Source organism: Myotis myotis, unplaced genomic scaffold, assembly GCF_014108235.1.
Source record: "Myotis myotis isolate mMyoMyo1 unplaced genomic scaffold, mMyoMyo1.p scaffold_m19_p_1, whole genome shotgun sequence".
Lineage (NCBI taxonomy): Eukaryota > Metazoa > Chordata > Mammalia > Chiroptera > Vespertilionidae > Myotis > Myotis myotis.
Window position 1 is genome coordinate 30,962,150 of NW_023416313.1, and position 21,364 is coordinate 30,983,513.

General features: G+C 41.2%; 1 protein-coding gene across 3 annotated transcripts in view; it reads left to right on the plus strand.

Moving 5' to 3' along the window:
- The window catches only part of CWH43 (cell wall biogenesis 43 C-terminal homolog), a 43,392-nt gene that overhangs the window by 11,564 nt on the left and 10,464 nt on the right, over positions 1-21,364 (plus strand). For 2 of the 3 annotated variants that reach the window (XR_004971667.1, XM_036333588.1), the window contains exons 6-12: positions 882-970; positions 5,568-5,825; positions 8,885-9,010; positions 11,308-11,387; positions 13,953-14,058; positions 15,666-15,801; positions 19,789-19,938. Coding sequence is in view for 2 of the 3 variants with exons in the window: in XM_036333588.1 (XP_036189481.1) it covers positions 882-970; positions 5,568-5,825; positions 8,885-9,010; positions 11,308-11,387; positions 13,953-14,058; positions 15,666-15,801; positions 19,789-19,938 (945 nt within the window). In the remaining variant the exon portion in view is untranslated. The remainder of the gene's footprint in view (positions 1-881; positions 971-5,567; positions 5,826-8,884; positions 9,011-11,307; positions 11,388-13,952; positions 14,059-15,665; positions 15,802-19,788; positions 19,939-21,364) is intronic. The other variant, XM_036333603.1, reaches the window with a different exon arrangement.

Consider the following 21,364-nt stretch of genomic DNA (forward strand, 5'->3'; position numbering starts at 1 on the left):
AAATTATAATAGCATTTACCTACAAACTCAGGTATTAAATGAGCTAATGTAATTAAACATAAACATCTGAAAACAGTGCCTACAAGGTAGTAAGTGCTAGTTTATATTATAGCTGCTTGGTTGAGTGCCCTGTCTTTGCTGCTATTGCTGCGGGATTTCCCCACAAAAGTTTAGTTAAATTATTTTTTTCTTCCTTCTACAAGTTTTAGCCAAATGAGTGAATGAATGAAAGTGTGTGATTGTTTTAAAAACACACAACTATTGCCCTAACCTGTTTGGCTCAGTGGATAGAGCGTCGGCCTGCGGACTGAAGGGTCCCGTGTTCGATTCTGGTCATGTACCTTGGTTTCGGCACATCCCCAGTGTGGGGTGTGCAGGAGGCAGCTGATTGATGTTTCTCTCTCATCAATGTTTCTAACTCTCTATCCCTCTCCTGTCCTCTCTGTAAAAAATAAAAAAAATAAAAACACACAACTATTAATTACTTATCCAACTGACAGAGGTCTCAGGAAGGCAGAAACTGCAGATAAAGGCATTATTGAGGCAGAGGAGAGAAGAGGCAAACTAAATGAAAACTATTCCCAATAACTTTTTATTTTTGTCTTTGTCAGGGTCGTTTAAAATGAGTCACATGGCCAGTTTGACTATAATTTAATAGTCTGAGGAAACTTAGGTCCTTTACTGAGCATGAGACTGCACATATGATTTACTTAGAGTTCTGACTGTATATAGCATGGGTTCCCATGGGCTCTCAATATCTCATATTATCTCTTGGCTGTACCCAGAAGTAGGAGGTATTTTTCTTTTTCACAGATGGGGCAATGAAATATTAATAATGTCAGAAGTCTTATGGCATGTCTTTTTTTTCCTTTTTCCCACAGAGGTGCAATTCTGCTGGCGTTGGTGAGCGGGTTGATGCTTTCGACTTGTTCATGGTTCCCAGGTACCAGTTTACTCTGGTGGGTTACAGGTATGTGGAATTTAGCTGCAGGTATGCCAGTTGTTCAGCTTGGTTGCAAGCATGTGCATCGGAATGGAGATGACCAAAGCAGCCATGCACTGTTATAACCAGCTGCAGCCCCTATGGCCCATCTGTCACTGTGGTTGCCAATGACAGCGGCTCCAGATTCCACTTCCCCCTATTTCATTTCGCCTCTCCTCCTGTAGCTGTCTAATTCTGTCCTGACTCTGCTTACATGATCTCCCCCATCTCCCAAACGACTTATCTAAGACACATGTGTCAGGTGCCTTCCAGTTTACCGAAGGTCTGAGGAGATGGAGGGTTGAACATTACCTTGTTGCCAGACCTCCTCCCTCCCCAAGATTCCTTGCTTCTCTGGTTTTCAGGAATGCATTCCGTTGGGACTCCATAATGAGGCCTGCATTTCCTATCTGCATAGTATATTTGGCTTCTGTCAGGAGAGATGTCTTTTGATAAACTAATTAAGCAGGAGAGATGATGTGTGGATATGTGAGAATATGTGTATTGGTAATAGATGTGGATTGAATAACATAATAAGTAAATTTCTGTACCCCTAAGTGCCATCACCTTGCACGGAGATGGATGTGAAATCCAACAGGTTGCTCAATTAATGAGGATGGCCAGGCCCTCCTCCCCCAGGACTGTGTGAGAGCAATGTTGCAGTCGCCTTGAGCTGCTTTACTCGCTTGTGTGTTTTCTGGTAGGCGTTCCCTGTGGGGTGGGAGGGAGTTTGTGTGAATATTGGAGTAACCTTTCTTCTCATCAGAGAGATGCCTCATGAGAGTCCTCAAGACAAGGATCAGATCATTTTGCTAATGCTGAGTGTGCAATGAGCACCCATAGCTTCTTCATCTGTGTGCAACTGGGAAAAGGAACATGGAGCACAGTGAGAGTTTGTTAAACATTTCTATCATGCTTTTTCTCCTGGAATAGAAGCAACATGCTTATGGGGCAGGTAGGTAGCAGCTTCATTTTAAACAGACGTATCATCGTTTAGTTACAGAACAGAAAGACTGTGAACTCACAGTGTTATGCTTAGACTTACCTCCGCAGATAAGTAAGTAAGGTCATACATACCCTTGAGAGTCAAATCTAATCTAGTGTTGCGGTCTCCCTGGAGTATTACATGGTAGCTTAAAAGACTCTAGGGCAGTGGTTCTCAACCTTCCTAATGCCACGACCCTTTAATACAGTTCCTCATGTTGTGGTGCCCCCAACCATAAAATTATTTTTGTTGCTACTTCATAACTGTAATTTTTCTACTGTTAGAAATCATAATGCAAATATCTGATTTGCAGGATGTATTTAGGCGACCCCTGTGAAAGGGTCGTTCCATCCCCAAAGGGGTCGCAATCCACAGGTTGAGAACTGCTGCTCTAGGGGCAAACAGATTGGAGGCCTCTAATAGGCTCTTTGCAACAGAGAGGAAAGCAGGGCCATCGTTCACACACTTCCTCTCCCTCTCTGATCTGCTCACCTGAAATACGTTGGGTTCTCAATTATCTAGAGATGGTGCCCACTTTTCACTGATTCATCTCTGGAAATCACATCCTAAAGCAGAGTGTAGAAAAAGAAATCATATTTTTTATTGTGCAGTTGACGTTGGAAGTCCCAGCTGTTTCTCGGCATGAAATTAATTATGTCAATGACCAGTAGAATGTTGTAAATGCAAAGAGCTTGAAATCTTGATGGAAATTGAATTAGTAAAATCAAAGTTCTATTTAAAAAAGACATAAATGTACTAAACACATTCAGAGGACCCCAGTGTACTAGACAGGGCGCCTATGATTTTATTGTATGAAAAAGTTGATCTTTTGAAAATGAACATGGTAGACATTATAAATATTATTGGAATGTTCTAGTACCATTCATTCTGTTTGGTGTCTTAGATGTTGTAAAGACTTGGCAGACTCCTGATGTTGTAATGACTCAGGAGACTCATCTCAAACAAAAAAGCAGTTAAGGCGTACAATTAAGTGAAAAAGGCATAGTGGCTCAGAGTGCGTCCCAGGTGCCGCCACTGGTGTGCACGAAGAGACGTGTGCACACACATGTATTTCTTCCTATGCATAGGGTGTCTCTGGAAGGATGCAGAAAATGCCAACAGTGGTTGCTTTCACTATAGGAAGCTAGTGGGTGACGATGGTCAGGACTCTCTTGTACCTTTCAAATTTTGAATTGATAGCCTTTTAAAAAATACAATTTTTGTGGATTTAAAAATATATCGCCTATGTAAAAATAGAAAGTAAATTTTAAAAAGACAGTTACAGCCAAGGGAAATTTGAAGAGGTGTTTTCTTTCCCTCCAGATAATTCTCTGTGCTATGACAGAAGAAGCAGTCATTCTGCTGTCCTTAGAATATCAAATCATTCTTTTAAAAATTAGTCATTGAAAGCTTGTAAACAAAAAAATTTAATCTCACTAATAAATACATGTAATTTAGAACGGCAGTCGCCAACCTTTTGGACCTCACGGACCACTGGTTAGCGACCACTGATTTAGAATGTGATACTGTTTTCACCATTATTTTGGCAAAGATTTTTAGAAAAGGTAACTTTGTCAGGGCTCAAAAGGGGATATGTTTGGCAAGGTTTCTGAGGGAAAAGGACACATGTCACCTTTCAGGAAATCAGTGACCGCAGGTAATGACTCTTTAAACTGCCTTTACCTCTTGACACAGTAATTGTATTTCTAAGAACCTGTTTGAAGGAAATAATTGGAGCTGTAGTCAGAGATCAATTGACAAAGAAAGAAAGATGTCCCTCACAGTGTCAGAAGCTTCCTATGTGGCCAACCATAGGAACATGGCTGCTTATATTGTGGTGTGTGGTCTCACAGCAATATATATACACAAAATGTTTTAGGCAAAAAATTAATAACATGAGAAAACATTCTGGATATAATGTCACATAAGAAGCAGAATATAATCCTCAATGTAGGGTATGGTTCAATTTACGTAAAAATACTACCATATAGCCATGGAAAAAGATTAGGAGAAATACTTCGGAGTTTTGACAATTCTTAATTGCTTCCTTACAGTTCTGTATTTTTAAATTTCAAGATGAAAAAATGTTGTTTCTGTTATTAAAATAACCATTGTCAGATCTACGTGTGGGAGGTCTCATGTGGAGTTAAAGTCCGTGAGTTGCAGAGGGCCCTGGAATCTGTGTCTCCTGTTTGTAGGAGTTGTGGTCTTTTGAAGCCGGGGAAATAGTCACATGGCTTTGTCCTGTGATGGTGCAGGTGGAACTCACTGATGGGTGAGAACCGGGGCACCGGTTGGGGCCACCTCCTGCTCCGCCTGCTGGCTTTTCTGGAGTTCTCACCCCGAGCATTGAGGAGTTTGCTGCAGACACCTTGAAGGGTGGATCACAACGATACATTGATTGAAATGTCTAGAAAATGTCCTATTCTGTGGAAAAGTGTTATAGTGCCCTGGCCAGTTTGGCTCAGTGGATAGAGCGTCGGCCTACAGACTAAAGGGTCCTGGGCTCGATTCCAGTCAAGGGCACATGCCCGGATTGCAGGCTCCATCCCCAGTGGGGAACGTTCAGGAGGCAGCCAATTAATGATTCTCTCTCATCATTGATCTTTCTTTTCTCTCTCTCCCTTCCTCTCTGAAATCAATATATATATTTTTAATATATATATATAAACCTATGTATATATATATATCTATGTGTATATATATCTATATATCTATATCTATCTATAGATATATAGATAGATATAGATATATAGATATATATATACTGACAGCTTTAAAAATGGGGTGCTGTAAAACCCTGATATGCTTTCTCAAAGATTTCACAGGAAGTGGGAGAATTGTTCTGTTTCCTTGGGACTGGCTCAACAAATGAGCCAGCATTTGCTAAGGGTCTGCTGTGGATCAGGCAGATTGCACAGCCCCCAAACCTCCCAGGCTGTTGGATACGGGATGAGCGGACCGCAGACTTGCTAAAGCAGTGTGTCTGCAGCACTATCTCGGCCCCATCTTCTTTTGGGCCAGTGTGGTTGGTAAAGCCAACATACTTAATATAGAACAAGGGGCAGTATTCAGATGGAAGGAAATGCCTTTAGAAAGTTCCTTAACAAAAACATTCTAGAAACCACCTGACTCTAACATGTTGTCTAAGTCCTGGACCTCGCTAGTTCAATTAAATGGACATGTTTTTGGTATTGCAGGTAAGTTCAGTTTTTATTGAACTTAGGATCATAACACAAATAATCTAAAGACGCCTTCTTCCTTCTCCCCACCATTCCTGAAGAAGTATCACAGGATGGAGGTTCACTGGACCCACATTCCACCTCGGGTTGTACAAGTAACTCACTGTGTGACTTCCAGCAAGACACGTTAACCTTTCCAGACCTCATTTTCTCATTAGCGTGAAGATTGGACCAGTCTCCCCCCGAGGTCCCTTCTGGCTCTAAATGGCTATACATTGGTCATCCCATAAGCCTCCCTCCTATTTATTTATTTATTTATTTATTTATTTATTTATTTATTTATTTATTTTTGAGAAAATGGAAGAAACTATTACTGCTTTCCTGTCTGATTCTTTTTCTTTTTCTCTCTCAAAAACAGGGGCGGCTTCGGCAGCTGGTCTCCTGTACTTGCCCACGTGGGCAGCCGCTGTTTCTGGCTGCGTACTCGCTCTCTTCACAGCGTCCATGTGGCCTCAAGTGCTTGGACACCTTATCAGCTCAGGGTCAAACCCTGGGAAACCCATGGCCATTGCCATGATAGTTTATCTTGTAGATACATTTTTCTGTGCATGGTGCACAGCTTTTAAATTTGTCCCAGGAGGTGTCTACGCTAGAGAAAGATCAGATGTGCTTTTGGGTGAGTACATTATAAAGGTCTGGATTGAACTAATAACTACTGGCAAAAATCCTTCAAGACTGGGAGTTAGCACTTTACATGACAAGTGGAAATAAATAGGATGATCTGGCCTTCTCATTAAAAGAGTCTCTTGATTTAAAAAAACAACAACACTGGAGGAATGTCTAAATTACTACTTAAAACAAATTTCTTCATTTGTTTGAGTTTCAGTAATATTTATTACTAAAAGCCCTTTTAAATGAATTGGTTGTGAAAAACAAGTATAATTCATAATAAAGTATAAAAGAGGTACTAGGTAACACTTGTATTTATGATATACTGGGAAAGGGGGTGTCCCAAAAAGATGTATACACACTTCGAATAATTTTTAATTCCAATGGGTTAAACCTGAAACAAAAGAAACATCAATTGAGCTATTATCTTTTAAAGTATGTATACATTTTTTTGGAATTGTGATTTTTTTTTTTCTGAATTTTATCTATGATTTTTATTTACTATACTAGAGGCCTGGTGCACAAAGTTTGTGCACTGGAGGGGGGAGGTCCTTCAGCCCAGCTTGCACCCTCTCACAGTCAGGGACCCCTTGCTCCTTACCACCTGTCTGCTTGCTGCTCCTTAGCACTGCTGTGGAGGCGGGAGAGGCTCCTGCCAGCACTGCTGCACTCGCCAGCTGTGAGCCTTGCTTATGGCTGAGCAGCGCTCCCCCTGTGGGAATGCACTGACCACCAGGAGGCTGCTCCTGTGTTGAGTGTCTGCCCCCTGGTGGTCAGTGCGCATCATAGCGACTGGTTGTTCTGGTCGTTCTGCCATAACGGTCACTTAGGCTTTTACTATATAGATATTTTTACCCATAAAATATATTTTGCGTGTGTGAATCTTAGTGTAGATGACGAAAATTCCCAAATCATAGAATAAATACATTTTTCATTTCAGTGGTTATGAACTTACGTGCCATGATTAAAATTTCATAAACCCATTCCAGTTTAGTACTTTAAAAATTGTTTGCTGGCAATGATGAAATTACTGATGTATAATCTATAAATCAAGTGTTGCTTATCATTTTAGTTTAAGTAAAACATGTCAGATGCTTCAAGGATAAAACCTTTGAAAAAGTGAAGAGCTGAAACGTGTTAGTAGGGGATTCAGTTCTTGTTTGTGCATTCATTCATTTTTCCATTTGTTCATTTACTCATTAAAAAAATGATTGCACACCTCCTGTGTTCCAGGCACAGTGGCAGGTGCTGAAGACTTAAAAGATATAGTGCCCTTGCCCACCTGAAGCCTCAATGTAGTGGGGGGAACATCATAGATAAAATTAAACAAGTACCTGTGCAAGTGCTGTTGGGGTGAGTGCTGCATATCTAGGCTTCTACCCGAGTTCCTTTGCCGTCTCCCCTGAGTCCTTGGTAAAAATCCAACTACTTCGGACATTTTCACATAAGTTTTTCTATTCCATGAGCTAGACATCTGTCAGGAGAGGCTGATTTGGAATCCTATGTACTAAAAGCCTAATATGCTAAGTGTCCAGTTGGTCATTTAACCAATCAAAGTGTAATATGCTAATGGTATGATAAGGCCACTCAACTGCTTGCTATGACATGCACTTACCACCAGGGGGCAGACACTCCGACTGGTAGGTGAGCATGCTGCTGGGGTCTGGCTGATCGGGACTGAGTGTGATGGGCCGGACATGCCCTGGAGCCCTCCTGTGGTCCCTCCTCAGTTGGCCAACCTCCCACATTCCTCCCCAGCTCCAATCGTGCACCGGTGGGGTCCCTCAGCCTGGCCTGCGCCCTCTTGCAATGAGACCCCTCAGGGGATATTGGGGAGGCCAGGCTGAGGGACCCCACTGGTGCACGAATTCATACCAGGCCTCTAATATATATATATTAAAATGACATGAAATATTTAAAATGATTGTTAACAATTTGATATTTCTGGTGAATTCCCAAGCTCTCATCTGGTTAGAGAAACCCATTGCCGCATTTCCTCCGCGATAGATAACCTTGGCTTTGCGAACTTGGTATTTCTTCTGGTTTCTTCCAGGTGTGTGTGCTCTGTCCTGCTCTGTCTTCCTGTGCAATGCCCTGCTCTTTCCTTCCTCCAGCTTGCTTAGGGGTCTGCCATGTGGAGAGCCCAAATGAAAGGAAGAGCTGTTCTGAGCTTAAGTTTACTTCTTCAGAGTGTTATGCGTGATGTGCTTTTTGAGTGCCTTCTCAAGTAAGAATTATTATTATTTTTTGTTTTAGTAAGCATGACACTATATTGATAAGGCCACAAAATTAAGAAATCTTGGTAATTTTCCGAGTAGCTTTTAATACAATTGAAAAGAATGTGCATTCAATCAGAAACTAGTTATACAAGTATTGTCTGGGTTTCTCCTGCTATTTCCTGGAAATGGCACATAATTTTTGTTTTGTTGTGTTTTGCTAGCTTAAACCTAACTCTTACGTGACAGTTCCTAATTGATATAGTGTTCAGTCATACCTCTGTTTCCACTCTATTCGGTACCACCTTAGCAGTACATGCACTTTCCATGCAGGCTACATTGTAGTGCATCCAGCGGAACTCAGCTTTATTGGCCCACCTCTTTGGCACCGTGTGCTCCAGCATGCACACTCTGTGGGGAGCCAGTGCCCAGAACACCCACATCCAGGCCAGAATTGTTGCCAGGAACACTGCCATGTTGAGAACGTACCTGGCCTCCTGTGTGGAGAAGCCTGAGTCCTTAAGGCTGTTCAGAAGGCTCCTCTCTCTGAGCTCCACCCTCCTCTGCCCGGTCAATAGTGATGCACACGCTCAGCAACCTAACCACTAAGGAAACATTCGGGAAATTAAAAGAGATCCATCAGGCTTCTACTGAGCTGATTGCTTACGATCATCCCCATGATCAAAAGTACTGCTGGAGGAACTGCTTAGGGACTGAGATAAATTAACTTAATAACTGAACTCTTAGGATGTGCCCATGTCACTGAAATGTTGGCCTCTGTTATTTATCATAGGAAGCATTCTTGGATTAAGATGTAATATCGTCTAATATATTCTTTCTCTTTTGATAGGGACAGTGATGCTAATTATTGGGCTGAATATGCTATTTGGTCCTAAGAAAAGTCTTGACTTTCTTCTTCAAACAAAAAACAACCCAAATGTGCTTTTCAGAAGGAGTGAAAAATATATGAAACTTTGTAAGTATCGTTTTGCTTTCTTTTTAAAAGCATTTGTTAAAAACATAAAGCTTCGAACATACATGAAATTAAAGAGCATAATGACCACTCGCGTACCCTCCGCCCAGTCCCAACAATTGTTACTAACAGCTATCTCCCTATGGTTTTTGGTGAAATACTTTAGAGAGAATCTCTGATATTATGTCATTTTAACCGTAAATACTGTGTGTTCGTTTTGTTTCACTTCTAACATAGATAAGTTGATTTAACAGGTGAAATTTCCAAAATGCTTTTTTTAATAGTTGAGACTATTTTTCCATTTCTTTTTCTTCTTTTTTGGGAGATTAAATATGTTAACTTTTGGAATATTGATGAGCTATAAAGTCAAACATGAAATAAGTTTACTATTTAATAGGACTCATTTCAAATGAACTGGATTAACAATATTTATTGAATGTGTAAAATTTGCAAATAGTGTTTTAGATACAATAAATTTCACAACTACGTAGTGTTATGTAGGATTTAAAAACATGGAAAGGCCCCCTTCTCCCCAGCGCAGGGCACCAGGGTTTGTTATAATTGATGAGCCAATATTGGTAAATTATTATGAACTAAAGTTCATAGTTTACATTAGAGTTTATTCTTTTTGTGGTATGTTCTATGGGTTTTGAAAAATGTATGATCACATGTCTCTACCATTACAGTATTATACAGAGCAGTTTTGCTACCTAAATAATCCCTGTGTTTCACCTATTCATCCTCCCCTCCCTCCTCCAAACTCCTTGCAACCACTGTCTCCATTGTTTTGCCTTTTCTAGAATGTCAGTCTTTGTCTTCCAACTTCAAAGTTTAATCTACTATTTTTGCAGTTTCTCATGTATTATGATTTATTTCCATCATCTTTTATTTTTCCACTTTCTCTAGGAATATTTTTTCCTTGTTTATCTTCTTGCTTTCTTTTTTTTAAATGTTTTTTATTGATTTTAGAGAGAGAGGGAGAGGGAGAGAGAGATAGAAACATCAGTGAGAGGGAAACATTAATCAGCTATCTCCTGCACACCTTCTATTGCGGATCAAGCCCTCAACCCGGCATGGACTCTAACCAGGAATCGAACTGGTGGCCTCTTGGTGCATGGGACCACGCTCAATCAATTGAACCACAACAACTGGGCTCTCTGTCTTTGTTTTTAAGCTGCCCCCTGCACTAAATCTCTATTCAGCTTTGTCTAATTCTCTATTCAGATTAGCCTAATCTGCTGTTCATTTTGTACATTGAGTTTCTAATTTCAGTTATTATAGTTACTATATAATTTTATTTCCACAAGTCTATTAATTTCTTTACAAATTTTTATGATCACTGAGTTAGTCTCATGTTCCTCACTCATACTATTAATGTCCTCTTTTATTTTTCTAAACATGTTAAGTGCCTTATTTTATATTTGATTCTTTTGTTCTTATTGTTTGTTTTGTTAATCCATACCCCAGGCTATTTTTGACATTGATTTTGGCTGTTTTTTTTTAAAAGGGAGAGTGGAAGAGTGGGGGAGAGTGAGAGAGAGACATCGATTAAGAGACACGTCCATTGGTTGCCTCCTTCACGCACCCCAACCAGGACTGGGGATTGAACTTGCAACCGAGGTATATGCCTTTGATCAGGAATCTAACCTGTGACCCTTCGGTGGTGGGCCAATGCTCTAACCACTCAATAACACTGGCCAGGACTATGTTTTGATTCTTAAAGTTTAATATCTGAAGTATTTGTGGGCTTGATTCTTTTAAAAAATATATATATTTTATTAATTTCAGAGAGGAAGGGAGAGGGAGAAAGAGATATAGAAACATCTGTGATGAGAGAGAATCATTGATTGGCTGCTTCCTGCATGCCCCCTACTGGGGATTGAGCCCACAACCTGGGCATGTGCCCTTGACTAGAATCAAACCCGGGACCCTTTAGTCCACAGGCCAATGTTCTATCCGCTGAGCCAAACCAGCTAGGGCTGTGGGCTTGATTCTTTAGAGTGATTTTTCCTGCTGGTTCCTGCTCATGGAACGTTGTTGTCTCGTCTATTATCTTGTATCTATTTATGATTTACATTTACTTTCATCTCATGGCTATTGGAATATTTTTAGGGCAGATTCTTTGAAACCTGGTTTTAAAGTATGGGTTATGTATGCATGTCACACATGAAAATTAACTCAGGAATTAGACATTTCCCCTTTGCACAAAATCCTTGATTAATAGGTTTAATAATTTCATGAAAATTATTTTTTAAGCAAACTTAACTTCTTTTAAACAAGTATCTTTGCTTTCTGTTTAGTTTTGTGGCTGCTCGTTGGTGTGGGGTTATTAGGATTAGGACTACGGCATAAAAGCTATGAAAGGAAGTTGGGCAAAAGGGTAAGTAAATGCCAATCTTAATATAAGATTTTGTAGGATATATGTATATGTATATGTATATGTATATGTATATGTATATGTATATGTATATACATACATTTGTATACTTCTCCATTATGACCGAGCTCTAGACCTGGATCTAATGATGTTAGGGCCCTGTATTTCATCTCCTTAACCCTTAGGTCAGAGGCTAATAACATAGAATTATTTTATGAAGTTGGGCTGGATTCTTGGGACAGGATAGACACACATCATAGAGGCAAACTGCTTGTGATTTTGTTATACATAGAAGTTATCTTTCTCATCCGATGGTTTAACATATCTAAACCATGAAATAAAGAACTATTTTACAATGGCTTCTTTGTACTGTCTAGTAGATATTGCTGAAGGCAATAATGTGAGATTCTTTGATTGAATAAAAATCTTACAGACAATCCTCAATTTTGCAGATTTGGGTTAACTTGTGTTTGATGAAGTGTGGAAGTTTTCTTGTCTCTTTCTTTTCCCTCTTGCTGTCTACAGTTTTGTATGTTTTTTTCCCTTTCTCTGTTAGAGAGGTGGGTAAGAGTAAGTCATTGCAATGTAATGCTATCCTCCACTCTGATAAAAAGCTTGATGCATATCCTAATGCAATGAGAATCACAGTTTTGTGTAAAATAGAATTCATGGGTTAACTTTGGATTTTTTTAGCAATCTGTATTACCAGGCAGATGTTTCATATTAAATAAAAAGCTATACTGAAGGTGCAGGGCCTGCTCCTCTCGTTGACCTTGGTCCTCCTAGCACCTCATGGAGTGCTTGGCACATCCTCGGAACTCAGTAACTATTTCTTAATTGAGGTCATTACATAATCTCTTTCTTTTTCCCTTTATTTATTATTTATTACTTATTTATTATTTATGACTGCAAATAATGTCAGCCAGAAGAGGATATGTAATGTCAGGGATCCTTTTCAAAAGGAGTCGTTTCAGTTGGATTTTGTGCCTGTTCTTTTGGTCATTCATTCATTCATTCATTTGATAAATCTTTGAATGTCTCATGTGTGCCTGGTGACAGAGATTAGAAGGTAAATGAGTTAGACAAGATGCCTGCTCTCACAGAGTTTACATTCTAGTAGGGGAGGGAGACAGTATTCAGAGGAACAAGTAAGGTGTCAGGATGGCTTCTGTTTTTTTGGTTTGAGCAACTGGATGGAGGGAAGTAGCACTTACTGAGGATTGGAGGAATGAGGGAATACCAGGTTTTGGGGTGATAAAATCCAGAGTTAATTAGTTGCATGAAAAGGGATAGCTTGATGAATATAACCATGCTTCTTGAACTCTCTGTTGATGGTTCCATTCTCTTTATGTGACACTCACTAAACGGGGTAATTTTTCTTGTGGAAAGATGAAATGCCCAGCTCACTGCTGGTGGCACATTGAGCTTTTTGTGTTGAGTAATGGCCCTCCGACACCTAGAAGTTGCTACTTATTCTTCTCCCAGTCTGAGCTCCATGGTCCACTTTGAGGTGTTTTTCAGTTGTGGCGATGGATTTGTTTTAATCCATCCTCTTTCACAGGATCCCTGTTGCGGGCCAGACGGTATTAGTTTGAGATGATGATTAGGGTTGAGCAGTGCATTCTCTGACTGAGCCCACTGACCCAAAAGAGGAACTCTGAAAGGGGCTGTGCTCCTGAACCTCTGGCCTTGTGGGGACAGTAGGGGAGTAGCACCACCATACCTCAGTTAGAAGGGGCACACCACTTTACAAACATGTTAAAGGACTCTCTGTGCCCCTCTGTGATCTTCTCCGGGGCAAGGGAAACCCCTCTCCTGAATATGGTGTTTATCATTTCCATGCATTTCTTTCTATTGTTACCATAGATCAGGGGTCCTCAAAGTACGGCCCGTGGGCCACATGCAAATACAAATATTGTATTTGTTCCCTTTTTGTTTTTGTACTTCAAAATAAGATATGTGCAGTGTGTATAGGAATTTGTTCATAGTTGTTGTTTTTTAAACTATAGTCCGGCCCTCCAATGGTCTGAGGGACAGTGAACTGGCCCCCTGTTTAAAAAGTTTGAGAACCCCTGCCATAGATGCTCTATCTCAAGACAGTATTCTATTTTTTTAACTTTATCTAAATGACATCTGACACATATATATTTTACAACTTACTTTTTCTTAAAATCATCTTTGTGAGATTCATCCATGTGGAAATACATATCCTCAACTCATTTATTAGCTCTGTGCAGTATTCCATTATTTGTAAGTGATACAATTTATTCATTTTCCTATTTTGCCTATTGTAACAACAGCCAGATTATTTTTAAATGTTTGCTATTATAAACAATCTTTATTACAAATGCTCACTTTCCAAACTTCTAAGCTTAAGCTAGAAGTTCATGGAGGATTACGAGATAACGTTTAGCAAATATCTCCTTATTTTTATGAATTAAATGTGGGCAGATACTTACGAAAATACCTTTGCTAAAATATGAATTTTGGTAGAGGGAGGTGGGAAAAATGGGTCATTGAACCTGCCATTGTTTATAGTTATCCTAATTCACATTAAAACTTCCTCAGGCACCAACCACAGAAGTCTCTGCCGCCATCTGGCCTTTCAGGTTTGGCTACGACAATGAAGGGTGGTCTAGTCTAGAAAGATCAGCTCAGCTGCTTAATGAAACAGGTGGGTCTTACTGGAATTAGTTTTAGGTTTTGAGAAACTACTATTGTTACTTTTACTTGGAGCAAGATCATAAGTACCAGGAGGAGGGTTTGCTGGGTCATAAACTAATTTCTTAAAAAGGCCTTTACTTTGGTGAACAGCTGCAGGAGGATTTAGCATCTGTAACCACATTTGTCTTTGTTTGAGAGCAATTAATTCTGTTGATTCTGAACAAAGCCTCACACTGGGTATCTACAGGGGATTCTTGTCACGCCTTTGCTCTTAGAGATGCCCCTGCTGCTGGCTCCTGTCACTCGGGGACTCACTTTGGAGACCAATAAACTGTCAGGTTAAAACTGGTAGGGTCAGAGTGATGCTCATTTGTGATGCAAATTGCCTTTCAGAGCCTAAGGGACTAGGGCACAGGGCAGGGGCAGGCTAGTAGGGGGCAATGGTAAAAAAGGGGGGGGGCATATGTAATACTTTCAACAATAATGATTTAAAAATAAATGAATTAATCAAATTTTATTTATTTTTTAATTCTTTGTTTTTTATTATTTAAAAAAAAAATTCTTTATTGTTTAAAGTATTGCATATAGTATTATATGTCTCCTTTTTCCCCCATTGTTCCTCCCTGGCCACCCTCACCTTCCCCCCCCCCCCCCCCACACACACACATGCCTTCACCCCACCCTAGTGTCTGTGTCTATTGTGCTTATATGCATACATACAAGTCCTTTGGTTGATTTCTTACCACCCCACTTCCTCCCCTGCCTTCCCTCTGAAGTTTGACGGTCTGTTTGATGCTTCTCTGTCTCTGGATTTATTTTTGTTTATCAGTTTATGTTGTTCATTATATTTCACTAATGAGTGAGATCATGTGATATTTATCTTTCTCCGACTGGCTTATTTCACTTAGCATAATGCTCTCCAATTAAATTTTTAAAATAGCCTAAGGAACAATTTTTAAGTTTCCATGCCTGGGGGAGCTCATCTTTGTATAAAACATCCTTGAAAATATATGGGCATTTGGTTCCTAGATCAACTGCATGGAACGTGGAGCAAGATATGTAAAAGGCTGCACTGTTCTGGTTATTGCTAATGATAAGCCTGTCTCCTAGGAAATTGCGGAGGGTCTATACGAGTTTAATCTGGCTAAGAAATCTCCTTGGCCTGTAGTCCTTTAGTCCTGATTACAGGCCTCCAAGGCACATCTGGTCAGGTCTGGCAAAACCAATACACTTACTTCTGTGCCAATACCACGGAGGTGTTTGCCGAAAAGTAAAATGCTATTGTGCACCACTCTCTATTTCTGAACATAAATTGGGTATTTGAAAAAGCCATTAAGCTATTTGAGATTTGGGGAGTGATGTTAATATTATTTGAAAATTTAGAAAAGTTATGGTTTTATCCTTTTCTGCATTTTCTTAAGGTGCCCTGTGTATTAATTATATTCTAAATATGGGAAAACTCCCTGATAGCTCAGATTTGGTTCACTTCACTTTCATGACTCATTAAGAACTTGTTTTTGATTTCTGAACCAAGGCAAAGGGTTCAAGAACAACGTTTTGCTCATTGTTTTTGCATTGTTGTGGTTAATCACCATGTGCCTTTCTTTTTCTGAATAGGTGCAGATTTCATAACAATTTTGGAGAGTGATGCTTCTAAGCCCTTCATTGGGAACAATGACTTAACCATGTGGTTAGGGGAGAAGCTGGGTTTCTATACTGACTTTGGCCCAAGCACAAGGGATCACACTTGGGGGTGAGTGTTCCTTGGGTACTAATCCTGAATATAACTCTGAAAGACCAGGCAGCATAGGCTTAGAGAAGAAAGGTGAGATTGTCGGACCTTAGTCCCATGACTGTGCCCTGCTGATGCTTCCTGGGGGATGAGGAAGTGCCAAAGATATGCATATTCCATAATTGTTTGAATGGTTTTCCTATTACTGGATATTTTCAATTTACCATTAGAAACCATACAGTGTAGGAGCTGAGATTATAACAGTAGGCATATCTGACCTGAACATTGTCTTCATGGAGTTTATATTCTCATGTAAAGATACAGAAAATAAACAAGGACACAAAGATGTAAATAATGTTGGAGAGAACCAAGATGGCAGCATAGGTAAATGCCAGACTCACCACCTTCCACAACCACATCAAAATTACAACTAAAATACAGAACAACCATCATTCAGAACCACCTGAAAACTGGCTGAATGGAAGTCCTACAACTAGAGAAGTAAAGAAGAAAGCACTTTGAGACTGATAGGAAAGATGGAGGTGTGGAAGGGGTTGGTCCAACACCCACGTGTGCCATTTATTTAATCAGGAGGGAGATCATCTCTGTGGAGGCCTCCTGTAAGGAGCAAGAGGTCCCAGCCCCACACCAACCCCCCCCCCCCCCCAGCCCAGGATTCCAGAGCTGGAAAGAGAAGTCCCTGTAACTATGGGCTGTAAAAACCAGTGGGGATTGGGTCTGAGTGACAAGGGGGCTGCTAGAGACTCAGGTATTCCTTTTAAAGGGTCTGAACAAAACTTATAAGGTCCTGCTTCCTCTGAGCTCCAGTGCCAGGTGGCAGCTTTGAGGAACCCAAACACATATGGAGAGGAACTGGATTGTCTGGCATTGGGGCAGGAACTTGGGGGCGGCTTTCTCCCTGACAGTGGTGCTTGCAGGGGTCATTGTTCCTGTGCTGGGACCTCCCCTGTCACAGGGCTGACTGGAAGCCATATCTGACTCTCCATTAGCCTGGAACACACTGTTTGCTCTGCCCTGGGGATTCCCCGAGACCCCACCCCATCCAGTTTGCAACCCCACCCAACCTGTTTGCAGTGGCCTTTCCATATGAATGACCTGTACTGGCTCAGGCTTCAGACTGCTAAAATCTCTCAAACAAGCTGCAGCTAGCATCAGCGTGCTCCAAATTTATCAATAAAAGGCCCAAGACCTGGCACTAGCACCAGCCTGCCTTGATTCACAGCTGGGACTTTCCTGGGCACTTCCAAGTGGCCCCAGGCAGTGACTGACTGCACCTCCCTGGAGGCCCTCATGCCAGTGTACCCAGTGGACAGCTTCAGACCATAGTAGATTACAACTCTTTGCACCCACAAATGACACACTCAAGAGGCAGACTCAGTGAGCACTAAAGCCCCACTGAAGCAAGTCCTGCTCCATGGGGGTGTTTTCTGCACAGCAGTTCTCCTACTGTACTAGTACTCACAGTGGCTCCTCACAGGAAATTAGCTTGGAGGCCAATTCTTCCTAAAGATGCCAACAGCAATCAAGGCTCAACTACAAGGCTGTGCACACAGCCCACACAGGGGTGCAATTAGAGTGCCCAGCTCAAGTGACTGGGGAGACTGTGCCACTGAGCCCTACGGGATACCTACTACACAAGGCCACTCCACCAATTCCAAGAGACATAGCCACTCTACTTTATATGTAGAAACAAATCCAGGGGAGCATTCAAAATATGGAGACAAAGAAACATATCACAAATGAAAGAAATGGAAGCAAGCAAACTACTAGATACAGAATTCAAAACCATGGTTATAAGGTTACAAAAGGATCTTCATGAGAGTTTCAGTGAACTTAGACTTTCAAGGACCTCAGTGAAAATGTCAAAGACATGAAAAAGGACCAGTCAGAAATTAAGCACACACTAACTGAAATAAAGAATAATTTATAGGGATTCAACAGTAGAGTAGAGGATTCCAAGAATCAAATAAACAATTTGTAATATGAGGAAGCAAAAACCCAATCAGAAGAGCAAAAAGAAAAACAAATAGATATTGAAAACCTATTTGAAGAAATAATGACAGAAAACTTCCCCTATGTGGTGAAAGAAAAAGACTTACAAGTCCAGAAAGCACAGAGGGTCCCAAAGAAGAGGAGCCCAAAGAGGCCCACACCAAGACACATCATAATTAAATTGCCAAGGGCTAAAGACAAAGAGAATCTTAAAAGCAGCAACAGAGAAGCAGTTAGGCACCCACAAGGGAATGCCCATAGACTGTCAGCTGATTTGTCAACAGGAACTTTGCAGGCCAGAAGGGATTGGCAAGAAATATTCAAAGTGATAAATAGCAAGGTCCTACAACTAAGATTACTCTACTCAGCAAAGCTCTCATTTAGAATTGAGGGTCGGATAAAGAGTTTCACAGACAAGAAAAGGCTAAGGGAGTTCATTACCACCAGACTAGTATCACGTGAAGTGTTGAAGGGGATTCTTTATGAAGAGGAAGAGGAAGAAGAAGAACAAGAAAAAGATTAAAATATGAACAATAAATACGTATCTATCAACAATTGAATCTAAAAATCAAAATAAATGAATAAGAAATCTAATGAACAAAATAATCTGGTGAATAAAATAGAATCAGGGTCATGGAATAGACTGACAAATCTCAGAGGGAAGAGGTTGGGGGCAGGAAGAGATTAACGAAAGATGTTACCTAAGGACACAGACAGTAGGGCGGTGAAGGCCTGGGGTAGGGTGGAAACTGGGTGGCGGGGGCAATGGGAGTGAAGAAGGGGGACATCTGTATACTCTCAACAATAAAGATTTTTACAAAAAAAGAAGTGAATACTATCATTTGAGATAGTGATTATGTGCCATGTAGAAAAGGAAACACGCTATGGAGAACGTGGCTGGGTAGGCAGGGGCAAGGGAGACGCTAATGTAGGTAGAATGGTCAGGAAGCTACTTGAAAAGCTCATGATGAGAAGAACCTAGGACCTAGCCATGGGAAGCGCTGCCAGAACCATCAGAGTGAAGATGTGAGACAGGATCAAGCTTGGTGTGCCTGGAGCATAGGGATTAATGGAGAACTGATGAAGAATGAGGTCAAGAGCGGGCACCTGACCTGAGGGAGCCCCCGTATCCATGCCTAGGACTTGATTTAATTCAGTTGTGATGGGAAGCCAATGGGGGATTTAAAACATGGGAGTAATCTGATCTGCTTTTCATTTTTAATAGATCATTCCACCTGTTCTTGGAAGAACAGAATGTCAAGGGCAAGAGTGGGAGCAGGGAGACAGGTGGTGAGGCAGATGCAGTAGCGCAGGTGAGAGAGGACAGTGAGAGCCGCAGAGATGGAGAGAAGGGGGAACAGAGCTGACAGGACTCGGTAATGGGTTAGGTGTCAGGGGCCCCAAAGTGAAGAGTCAGGGGCAGCATGTAGGTTTTTGACCCGAACACCTGAAAGGAGATGGTGCCATTGAATGGCATGGGCGTGACCAGGAAGTAGCAGCATTGTGCTCAGTTTGTAGCTCTCTGACTTAGACTGAGGTAGAACGTGCTTTCACATCTTTATTGAACAGGTTTTAATTTCTAATCTTGTAAATTGTGACTTTGTGCCCTAGCGGGCAAGATTGTACATTTCCAAATGTGTTGATTACTATTAGAATTGTTTATGCAAATATGTTGCCAAAGTAACAATGCAAGTAAAGTGGATTTTGTGTATTACTAATTCTCCCCTTTTCGTGTCTCCATAGCGCTTGCTAAAACAGAGTTGATAAAATTCTGACATCAGAGTTTATTAGTGACACAGCGAGAAATGCTAAGAAACAGAGATACGATACAATAGATCGACAGACTGCCGCATACGTCTCCCCCGCATGCCTGAGTGCCCCTCGGTGGGACGCTCAAAGTGTGAAATGTCCCTTATTAACATCATTTGCTTAGTCCTGTCCTGTCTGCATGATATGGTCAGACCAACAATGATGTTTCTTTTCATTCCCACACAGGATTATGGTTTTGTCAAGATATCCCATTGTGAAATCGGAGCATCACCTTCTCCCGTCGCCAGAGGGCGAGATTGCACCAGCCATAGCACTGACCGTGAATGTCTCGGACAAACTGGTGGACTTCATTGTGACGCACTTTGGGAATCACGAGTGGGTTTCTTTGGTCTACAGAATGGGGCACAACTGCCAAGAAACATTATTAACACATTACTTAGATATCTATGCAAATGACCTATCTTTCTCCTTGTTATTTTTTTCTCCCAAAGTACTTTTCCCTTTGTGATTGCTTTTAAACATTGGGCGTAGACACGTTTGAGGTGCGGGCAGTCCTTATCGATGGCACCAGGCAGTGATGATGGTTGTGTTAGCCAGCAGTTACCGAGCAGGTGTTGTGCTCAGTATTGCATTTACTCCAACCTGTATGAAGTACTGATATAGCCCCATTTTACAGATAAGGAAACGAGGCTGAGAGAGGTTCCATGACTTGTCCAACCAGGGCCACACAGCTAAGAGCTAGGTAGACCCAATTCAGAGCCTGCAGGGACTTGCGGCCACTGTAGGAATAGGACATTCCCTGTTCCTACAGGGTTACCACAGTTGGAAGGACTGTTGGGATCTGAGAGTACTAAATGGCATTCCTTTGTCCCTCATGTTTTCCCAATCGGCTGATAGGTCAGAAGAGGAATCTGGCAGGGCTACCAAAAGATCACTTTTAATTCTGATAAGCCTATTGGACAACATGATTGAGTGTGTCCGCATGGAACTGCTAATGCATCTCCCAATGATGTGAAACTGACTCCCCCAACAGCAGGGGTGGAGGCTGACAGCTCTCACCTAAGTGGAGAGAATAAACCAGAAAACACCCTGTTTGCAAACTAGCAGTTTTCAAGGAGAGGAAGGACTTGAGACAAGCCTGCCCAGTTCATTCTTCTAAACTTAATCTGTAATAATAAAAGCGTAATATGCTAATTAGACTGGAGGTCCTTCTGGGTGCCTGCCTGCTGCCAGAGGGAAGCTAGTGCTGGCAGCCGGGGGGAAGGAAGGCCTACTCTTGCACGAATTTCGTGCATCAGGCCTCTAGTTAATTATAAAAGTCTTCCCCAAAAGAAGAGAGAGGCCAGAGATGATTTTCTAAGAAAGTCCCTCTACAAGGAGACATGAGGAATGAGGTTTTTTAAAAATATATTTTTATTGATTTCAGAGAGGAAGAAAGATAGAGAGAGAAATAGGAACACCAGTGATGAGAGAGAATCATTGACTGGCTGCCTCCTGCACGCCTCCCCCCTGCATTGGGGATCGAGCCCACAACCTGGGCATGTGGCCTGACCGGGAATTGAACTGTGACCTCCTGGTTTATAGGTCAATGCTCAACACTAAGCCATGCCAGTCAAGCTGGGCAATGAGTTTTATCCCCCCAAAATAATATTCATAACCGGTGACTGAGTACTGACTAAATCATGAATAATGCCCCAAATAGATTGTAAAAGCAACGATAAAGGTATATAATTGATACTCTACCACAGTAAACATTCTGTAATGATAACAGAAAACACTGATGTAAAGGGCTGAGTCCTAT